Source organism: Dermacentor silvarum, chromosome 10 (genome assembly GCF_013339745.2).
Source record: "Dermacentor silvarum isolate Dsil-2018 chromosome 10, BIME_Dsil_1.4, whole genome shotgun sequence".
Taxonomy (NCBI): domain Eukaryota; kingdom Metazoa; phylum Arthropoda; class Arachnida; order Ixodida; family Ixodidae; genus Dermacentor; species Dermacentor silvarum.
The window spans coordinates 121,079,180-121,089,676 of NC_051163.1; the positions used below are offsets into that span (position 1 = coordinate 121,079,180).

Consider the following 10,497-nt stretch of genomic DNA (forward strand, 5'->3'; position numbering starts at 1 on the left):
CATTTGCCTTTACGTCAACAGATTCAGAATTGTACAGAATATTTCACCGCACTGCATAGTTATGGCATGTGTACGCATTTTAAGTAGTGCGTGCGAGTCATTTCTGCTTCACTTAGGCCGGTGCAAACAGGAAGCGGCCTTGTACCTCACAGAATCTCGACTGATTGGTGTACTAGTGATGCAGGAATGAACTCCGGTCTTGTTCAGTGCATAGTGCACATAATCAATTTCTCAGGACGCGTGAACTCCGACGAGAACTGTCAGCGCCTGCAACAAGAGTTTACTTACGCTGTACTGCGCACATGTAAGCCATGCTTGTCGGCTGTCTGTTTCGTGCATTCTGTTGCGAGTCGGTGGAATTTCACTGCTGGCATCAACCCTTTGGTGTGTACATTGCTGGTTTGGGATTCCACAACACAACAGCAACTACCAGCCTTTCGTAATGGCTGGTTTGAGATTCAGCAACACAACAGTAACAATCAGCCTTCTGTAGGGGCGCAATCGCAAACGAGAGACGTTTTGCGCTGCAGACTATGGCTACGTTCACACTTGGGAAGCGGCAAGCGGGTGGAGAGGCCAAAGCGGCTGGAAAGGCCAAAGCGGCCGGAAAATCTTTTCCGCGCATGTCCAAGTTCACATTTGTTGTGCTACCACCGCGGCCGCCGCTGCCGCTTTCGTCCACATCCATCTAGTCTGCGTACGTTTGTCGGCGTGGTGGCGCTCATTATCGCATTATTTGGAGCGGTATGTTCATTCACTGACCCACCCGTCATCAAAAGTGATCATCTTGCGCAATTTCGCGTGTCATCTGCGACCTTCGGTAAATTCCTCGTTGGCGTTCTGTAATTCTCCTCACACGGGCGCGGTAGCGCTGTGTCACAGGTTGCTGCCTAGGCGTGATTATATTTCTTTAATAGCTTTTATTTACAAGTTGTAATAACATTTCATCATTTCGTATTATTTTCGGCGCCTCCAGGACACGAAAATGGCAACGGGAACACCAAAGCTAAAACCCGGGCTGGCCCTTTGTGTTGAGGCTCGCCGAAGCCTGCGCGTCCTACGTGAGACCTACGCTCCCAATCTATCGTCGCGACGAGAAAAGCACCCCGCGACTTCTGCAACATACCGTGCACGTGCGAGGAGAATTATGGAGCGCCAACGAGGAATCTGCCTAACTATTGTCTGTCATGGAAGTGGAAGAAGAAATGGCTTTTATACTTCTACCTACTTGTTTTCTAGAAATGGACAATGAATAAACGGAAGACAAGAAAACCTCGGAAACGGCGGTGGTGGGTTCGCCTGGCTTTGCAAAAGCGCGAGAAGTTGGGTCACGCGACTCCGTTGGCTTCGTTGCCGCGCCTCCGGTCGCGCGAAGTTGAATACTATCGCGAGTATTGCTGACAGTACGTTTTAGTACTTCTCTTGTCGTAGAGCAAGGGGTGGTTCTTGATCGCGTCGATCAGCATTGCAGCCTACACTTTTGGTGCCATGTTCAATGTTACGACCGGAAGTTTACATGCTACCCAGACGGCACATTTTCGTCCATGGAACATCCAAGGGACATTTCTTTCTGGCCATCCGGACGTCCCGTGGACATCCATTTACCTCCACAATACATCCGATGGACATCCAGTGGACCATCCGTAGCCAGACCTTTTAACATTCATAGACCGGTCCCTGGGATATCCGAAGACGGATATTCGGATATTTCTCGCAGAATACTCACGGACCTAAATTTTCGCTTCACGCTTTATTTGCTTTTTAACCCATAAGAAACCATGCAAGACTACCATGAAAACACGATTCCAAGAGCTACGTGGAGTTTTTAAAACATTTATTTCGAAAATGCGAAAATAAAAGTACAAAACATAGATATTCGAAATATAGCAGCAAACTTACAGTAGTATAACACCCGCATGGTACATGAAATAATGTAACTAGACTGTTGTTCTTTAAGCAAAACCATAATGTAAAACAGATATTCGAAATACTGCAGCAAACTCGCAGTAGTACAACACACGTGGGACAAGAATGGTCGCTGGCATCCTAACACCCGCTTGGCACATGAAATAATGTGACTAGACTGCTGCTCTTTAAACAATGCCATAATGTAAAATATAGTTTGGAGTATCACAGCAAACTTGCAGTAGTATAACACGCATGAGAAAAGAATGGTCGCTGGTATTCTAACACCCGCTTGGTACATGAAATAATGTAACTCAGCTTAACCTTTTTGAAAAAGCACTAGTCAACACAAAGTGTAGGCCCTAGAATAGAACACTTGGGACCATGATGTGACTAGCCGTAGTAGTATTTAAACATGATGACCTGGGGTGCTTGAACGCAACTTGCAGAACTAGAACACAGGTCATGACTAGGACCATAACGGCACGCTACTTACGGAGACTCGATGCAGTTCTCAGCTTTTTGAAGTAGTAGTAATGGGCTTACAGTAAGAACACATCTGTTAATAGAATGTGACTTAGATTTTACTATTGATTTTTTTTGTTTTCAACGAAGTTCCTACAACTCTAAACTCCCTAAAAAATGCTGGCAAACCTTAGAGCCCTAAATTTAATTTGGTATAATGCATTTTCCACAGTCAGTCTCTGTTCTGGTCATCGGGAGATGGTCACAAAGGAGCAGCACATTGTTTTGACACGTACTACCGTTTGCTGTCGCTGTTTATGCTGCCTACCAGCTGTGAGGCCTTATGCAATACCAAGCAGATGACCGAGCAAGCCGGAGCAAGTGTCAAACCCTCATCATGTGCTGCTTCTGTGTGAGCACTTCCCGATTACCAAAACCGAGACTGGCTGTGGGAAATGCATTATACTGAATTATGTAAGGCACTGTGCGGCTCGCCAACATATTTTGTAGAGCTTAAAGTAATAGGACCATTGCATACAAAAAAATGAAAATGAGAAAATGTCAGTAGTCCTTAAACACAAAAAAGTCATACGTGAAAACAATTCACATTTCAAAGCAACTTCTGCACTAGAAACAAAATCGTGGCTTCAAAATAAAACTTATACAACTAGAACACACTCTGCAGCTCTTATATATATGCAAGTAAAATACAGACCTTAAGAGCAATACTCTTCTGCAGAACCTAAAGCACCGTACAACACCTGCAGGTGCTATAAAACTCAGGGGCACTTGAATAAATAGTGCAGTAGTAAACACAAATTATAAAGCTTCAAAGCACCTCACTTAACCAAAGGGTCTACAATAAACTCGAACACCTTACAGTACCTAGAAAAACACTCCATGGGGCAAAAATGCACCTAATGGTATTTAGATAAGAACCTCCAGTGCTTGAATAAAATTTGATGGCATCTTGAAGAAACACATGGTTTCAGAACAAACATCATACGCCCTCAAATGCAATTGAAGGGACAAAAATACAATATGTGGCTTATGAATATGTGACCAAAATGACAGTATTGTAGGCACAACAAAACTACATGTATAGGATGCACATTTCTATGTGTTATCACACGCATAGGACGTATAGTTCTGTGTGCTTGACAAAAATTTAAACAAACCATCGAACTATAATGTAACTCGCACAAAAAGAAAACTTACAAGCAGAAAAAAAATGAGAAAAAACATGAATTCACTGGTAGTTGAATGGCACTGGTGCAACTACAAAGAAATGATGGCTCTAAAAGGAACTAAAGGTACTGGAAAACCTTACAGTACTTAAAAGACACTGTGGGATAAGAATGCACTTATAGCATTTGAATACCTCTAATACTTGAACAGAATTGGTGGCATATTGAAGAAACATGTGGCTTTAGAACATTCGTCATGGCCCCCAAATGCAACTGAAGAGATAAAAATACAATCTTAAAATAAGTCTTGTAAGCAGAACAAAGCTACACATAAAGGAAGTACAGCTCTGTATGTTTAAAAAATTAGAACAGACTTTGGGAGACTAGAATGCTACTCATAGCATTTGAATACAATAAATTATCAGGTGCTTGAACTTGTGGAACTTGAAGGCACTTGTATGTGGGTGTTCATGGGTCTGGCATGCAACTTCAGCATGCAAGTCTTCAGCACACAACACGACTTCCTGTGACGGTCGTACTTCTGCAATCCAACAACCCTAATGGAGAGAGAGACAATTTGTTAGAGGATACACAATTTGGTCAGCTTCAGATAAAGTTCTCTAGTCTGCTACTCTGCTCAGAGGGAAGAGAAAGAGAAAAAGGGCAGTATGAGGGGTAATGGTATAGTGAAGGGTGTCGAAACCTCACAGACAGCACAGTAAATATGCAGCATTTTTAACAACGGTACAGTCGAACCCGGATATATCGAACCCACATTAACGAAAAGTAGTAAAACACCCTTGAAACTTTTTGTATAGAATTTTTATTTTATATATTGAATTACCTACATATCTAGCTTTTTTTCGATCCCATTCAGATTTGATATATCCAGGTTCGACTGTATTTGTGGCAGCACACAGCAAATTGCACAAATTATGCCATCCACCTAAATGCAACAATTCGGTGGCAAAAAAGTTATCCAGGTGCAGGGATTGAACCCAGGACTACTGCTTTTTGGGGCAGTGGTGTGTTTTGTTACCTAAGTGCAACAGGATCAAATCAGTCTTCGACATTGGAGCTTTGATTTGAATAAACAAAGACGTTCCCTTTGTTGTGAGTTGCTATATATGGGTAGATGACATCATGCGTATTACTGAAAGAACCACTCCACCTTTGTGGATTTATGTGTAAACAACCGTAGATTGTAAACTAGTACTAAAGCTTTACTAAGCTCTTAAATTCATGTGCGAGTGGCGTAATTACAGCATCAAAACTAGCCAGTTTTCGTTGCATGTCTACTAGTAACCAGAGGCTCCTGCCTTTTTACATATCTCCTATAATGTGACATGCAATTCACTAGCGCTTTATAAGTTTTCCTGCAAAATGTTCCTCATGTGCTCCAGAAAAATACTAAGCTGTGTTGTGCGCCAGTGTATTCGACAGCAAATTTTTGGTGGAAAAGTCAAGCAAGAACGAAACAATAAAAAATTGCAGCGGTGTGTTTGTGGTGGCTCAGAAGGGCCAGCATTTTGTGAGAGGAGCCAGTTCTTGTGGCAGCCTTTCGATTCTGCGTATAACTTTTATATGGTCAGTGTGATCACATGTCATGCAGGCACTGTCAGAAACCTGAAATAAAACACTAATCAGCCGCAAGTGGGTTAAGCTATCATCCCTGCAATGTGTTTTGGAGTGGCTGAGCAAGGCAGGCATAGTACCAAAAAGTGAAGAAAAAGCACGCATTAGGATCCAGTAGCCATGTGTTGAGAAGCCGTAATGCTTAGGGTTGAAGAGGTTTTCAAAACGCAACTCCTTTTCATGCTTATGTTTTGTCGACCTCCTCATGCGACGGTTTTTATTCCTACCCTTACTCAAATACTCCAGAACACCTTACACTGTCAACAATGCAAACCACTTGCTGCCATTTTTCTTTCAAGTTATCACGCTGACATGACATCACCACACTAACAAAGCTCTTTAAGATGACCCACCGTGGTTGCTTAGTGGCTGTGGTGTTAGGCTGCTAAGCACGAGGTCGCGAGATCAAATACCGTCCATGGCGGCAGCATTTCGATGGGGGTAAAATGCGAGAGCACCCACGTACTTTAGATTTAAGTGCACGTGAAAGAGCAACAGGGGGGGGGGGGTCCAAATTATTCGAGTTCCCCACTACGACGTACGTCATAATCAGATCGCGATTTTGGCACGCAAAACAGCATATTTTTATATTTAAATGTCATTAATAACAAGCTTATTGAGGATTATCCTACAATGTATGACGTCTGCTACATTGAATAACATTGTATAGCTGAAAGAATTGCTGCTATCACTGCTGCTTTGTATTTGGGTATTTTTCGAGCCACCCACTGCAATGGCTCATACAGATGCGAATTTATGAGGCAATGTTCTTTGCACACAACAGAAAACGAGATGCTCTACAAAATGCATCAACATTACTATTCATGTACTTCAAAAAAATGTAACCCGAGCAAATGTACGAGTGCGTTTCCATTTACCAAGTAAATGGAAGTGCACTCGAGGACGGCAGAAAACTAGGTGGGGGGATGAAGTTAGGAAATTTACAGGCACAAGTTGGAATCAGGTAGCGCAGGCCAGGGGTAACTGGAGATCGCAGGGAGAGGCGTTCGTCCTGCAGTGGGCATAAATATAGGCTGATGATAATTTGCCTTTACCTAAACGAACACCATGACTTCAGTGCAACCATATCGAAAATGTGCAACTAAGCCTTTTAAAACTATAAAGTAGCAATGCTTGATATTTACTGCGGCATGCAAGCCGATACATTTTTGCAGATGTTGAAAATTTGGAAGAACTAAACATGCGAGCCATATTGACGCAGACAAGGTTTATACTTTCAATGTAGGAAAAACCATAACGCAATTTAACTAGCATTAGAACACTTCGCCATTCTGTCCTCACCTTCACGTATCTCTGGCCCCATCTCTTCCATTAGTCCTCTCAGGAGCATGACGAAGCCATGATTTAGTGGTTGACTCGACATCATCTCGTGTACTTTGTGGGAAGCGCTTCCTGACAGCAGCTGGAACGAAGCAACAAATTTACATCAATAACTAAAACAGTGTCCATCTAAAGTGCAGTTTAAAAGCAACCGAAAGGAAGCTTTCACCTCTGGTACCGGTTTCAGAAGTGCTGTGCTGATGTAAAAGTGCCAACACGCACACATAGGCACACTAGCTTCAGACCAGACATGCAGAACAAGCACCGGTGTGGCCTGCTCTTTGTCGGTATCGTTGTGCGACATAAGATCGCATGCATTATGTTGCCTTATCTGATTTGACAGTCGAGTAATTTTTTTCAGTTGTCAGTGGTCCAGCTTTTTACTACTGTAAAATTCCAAGCAAGCGCCCCTACCCTGCGTAACTTTGCAAAGAAAGTGAAAACAAACATGTTCGCACAGCTCTCTCATTTTAAAGAAACGATGTCAATAAAAACACGACTATGCGGGAAGCAGAGACATTTTTCAGCAAGGCCACATTCGCAGTCTCGGCTCCGTTGACAGCCGCCGATAGCTAGGAGCTGGCTGGGCAGGCCTAGCTCATTGGGCCCTCAAATCGGAGAACGATAGCGCTTGCGACAGGACCGCATGCAGCTTGTAATAAAGCGCCTATGTTGGTCAGCACAACGCGTACACAATTATGTCGTGCTTAAATTGCATGGGTATTATCGACGCCGACGGAAACAAACGCGCAAGCCAGGCAAGCTTGCGACCACTGGGTCACTGTATAGGCCGAGCTCGTTAACCGCCGGATCCGGGGTCGACAGCCGTTGAATTACCGTCCGCTACCGAGCAAGACCCCCCCCCCCCCCTCACCTTTTCTTGGATTATCCTTCACCATAAAGGGCGGGGGGCTTGCTCGGAATTCTAAGGTAGCAGTGAAGCACTGTTTAAAGCACCCATAACACAAGAATTAATGAGCATTTAACGACATAAAAGATGACACCTACTAAACAAATGCTGACACAGTCGAAGATCAGAGAACTTCCTTTTTCCTTTCTTCCCATGCCACGAGTATTCAGCAGCCAGCTTATCGGCAAAGAGGTAAGCAAGCATACGCTTAACTGCCGCATTTGGGTTTCTGCCCCCAAGTTGCACAAGTTCGTTGATCTGAAAAAAAAACAGAAGGAAGCCAACCAGGTTCAATATTCTAACACTAAATCATTTTCACACACGTAAGAGTTCTGCACTTTCAATGTACACTCTGCAGAGAAAGTAGATGTACAGGTGTACATAAAATAATAAAATAGGCAACACGTGCCCCAGTGCCATTTCTAACAAGGCAGATAATGCGCATGTTTGCACATTACGTTCCCTCGAAGAAAATCATGCCATCAAAGAATGTGAACATGAAACCAAATAACTGAAAAGCCCACAAAAAGAATCATTCAAGGAATTTTGCACGAAGTGATCTTAGTCGACCGGTGGCATATTTTCTTAAAGGAGACTGCGTACACGTGAGTGGCATTGCGGCTAGTAGATATTTCAGCTCACCAAGACATTAACATCCTCTGGACCAAGTGATGCTTCAAAGTTCAGCAGCGCATCCACCGTCTCAAACGGCTGCTGCACTAGTAGAGCGGGTGCAGAGGTCACCTTGCCTTGAGCCATACAGGCATCCAGATTGCTCAAAATTTCCTGTGCAGTCAGCCTCACAATGTTTAGCAGCCGGAGTACCTGAGACTGAAATTCTGAAACATAAAAAAACAAGTTAATGATTACAACAGAGCAAACCTGATGTGCATGAACAAACATTTAGGCCATAAGGCACCCTCCGGACAGATCTCGCAATGTAAGTGTAATAGGATGGCAAGCAAGACAAAAAGGAATGCCTTCTGTTTATTAACATACTTGAGAACAACCAGTATACAAAAAGCATATATTAAAGGGGCGCGGAACCAGTTTTCTAACTAACCATATAATGGCCTCACGTTTAAAGTATGTTGGCCCACAAATCTCGCGGTGCAAAATTTTTTGTACTCCTTCAACCATAAGTGGAGTTAATACCCGACTTTCTCTCCCTTTTCGTCGCCGCTAGCATGCTGGAAGCTACACAGCCAATAAGCTCAGAGGGCAAAGCCCCATCAAAAAGTTCAGTGTCACGGCGGCGACAAGGCTCGTAGTGGCCTGGCATGGCGGCCACAGTGGGCTGCGCTATGCAGCATGCCGTTGCCATCACGGAGACCACGCGCAGCAGACGCAGCTCCTTGCAGTGCTAACATGAAATTACTTTCCTGTCGTTTTGATATTGCATGCATGTATGTTTTTCATTTATTCAGCTCAAAATTAGCATTCATCCATTACTGAGAATATTCTTGCAATCGCGAAATCTGCCAATTGCTTTCAATAACATTTCGATGACAACATTGCGGATGCGAGAGCAAGCGTCTGTTCACTGCTTTTGAGACGAGATTATAAATGCTCTGCTACATGCAGTGCACTAATATTTCGCTCACATTTTCACAGGAGCCTTGTTAACAGATCATTAACATTTTCTTACTATGTTCAAAAAGTGTTTCAGGGCCCCATTAGAACCTGCAAACAAGCTTTGAAGGTAGAACAAAAATGTACATGCACAGTGAACAAACGTAGACACTATGTAACTTTCTCCATGCACTGAGAAATATTCAATATAAAGTAGACACACAACTGAGGGTACACTCTTTAGAGAGAAACAAAATTCAATCTTCAAAATACATTTAAGGTACGCTCGATTCGCCTGTACTGCCTGAACCAGTTCACGTGGTGCTGCACCCTGCCATTCGTTTTAGTGGTGCAGCAATGGTGCCCACTGAACCACGCCGTTCGTTTCAAAAGGTCCAGGGCTGGTTTATGATGTTGCTGCACCCATTTCACTGTCGGTACCGCCTTGGTACAGGCGTACAGGTGCGAAGCAGCAGCGCAGCAGTCGATGCAGCACACGGGCACAAGCGCCGTTAAAACCCCACTTATGCACGTCCGATGTATCTACGCAAGTGTGACATGTATTTACGCCCCAGAAGCTCATCATTCCTACAGTTCAGGACCTCTCAAACTTACGCACTCCATGCACATTAGTCGAACATAACATAACGCCTGCACCTTGTCATTCGTTTCCAGTGTCGCACTGTGCCTGCACCGCATAAATCGGGCTGCACAATTTCTGAACTTCTAGTGAACCACCGTGAACTGGTTCACAGTGGTGCAGGTGAATCATTCTTTCTTCTTTGGGGGGTTTTATGTGCCAAAAGCAGTTCCGATTATGAGGCACACCGTAGTGGAGGGCTGCGGTTTAATTTCGAACACCTGGGGTTCTTTAACGTGCACTACAACGCAAGCACACGGGCGTTTTTGCATTTCACCTCCATCGAAATGCGGCTGCCGCGGCCGGGATTCGATCCCGCGATCTTGTGCTCGGCAGTGCAACGCCTTAGCTCACTAAGACACCACGGCGGGTTGCAGGCGAATTGAGCGGACCTTTAGTTTCTAATAAGTTCAGCGTAACAAAGAAGAATATATGGAGCTAAGGAATGCTTTATGAACTGTTCAGCTTACTAGAACATTAGGTTTCTACAAAACAAAGTTCACTGTGTTTTATGTGCCTGTGAACTAAAGGCATGATGGAGACAGACAGTGATCTACTGTGATGGTAATAATGACATATATTATTACTACACAAAAAGTACACAATGAAGACTACGGAAGTATAATAAAAATAAATCCAGGTCATTAGGGAAAAAGTAGGAAGCAGCAGACAAAAATGACGCGGAGTAATGTAGGCAGAGTAGTCCTGTCTAAGGATAACAACTGTCCTAATGCTGCTTTAGTTAGTTTGCGAAAGGCTAACATCCCGACGCTACAGCAGCTAAGCTATGAGGCTCCATTGTGGAGGGCTTCTAACTCTGACAGAATGGGGTCTTTGACAGG

The 10,497-nt window shown here is 43.8% G+C and overlaps 1 protein-coding gene across 2 annotated transcripts; it reads right to left on the bottom strand.

Moving 5' to 3' along the window:
• Positions 1 to 1,883: 1,883 nt before the first annotated feature.
• On the bottom strand, positions 1,884 to 8,731 carry LOC119466544 (uncharacterized). Of its 2 annotated transcripts, XR_005195159.2 has the most exons (4): positions 8,086 to 8,726; positions 7,542 to 7,701; positions 6,495 to 6,615; positions 1,884 to 4,114 (listed from the first exon to the last, which is right to left on the bottom strand). XR_005195159.2 is itself a non-coding variant. In XM_049657690.1 (3 exons), the coding sequence occupies exons 1-3, from the start codon at positions 8,344 to 8,346 to the stop codon at positions 6,497 to 6,499; spliced, it is 540 nt and encodes a 179-aa protein (XP_049513647.1). In that variant the 5' UTR covers positions 8,347 to 8,731; the 3' UTR covers positions 6,206 to 6,496. The 2 variants fall into 2 exon arrangements, 1 of the variants encoding a protein (XP_049513647.1); XM_049657690.1 differs by lacking the exon at positions 1,884 to 4,114 and having other exon boundaries at positions 6,206 to 6,615; positions 8,086 to 8,731.
• Positions 8,732 to 10,497: the final 1,766 nt, after the last annotated feature.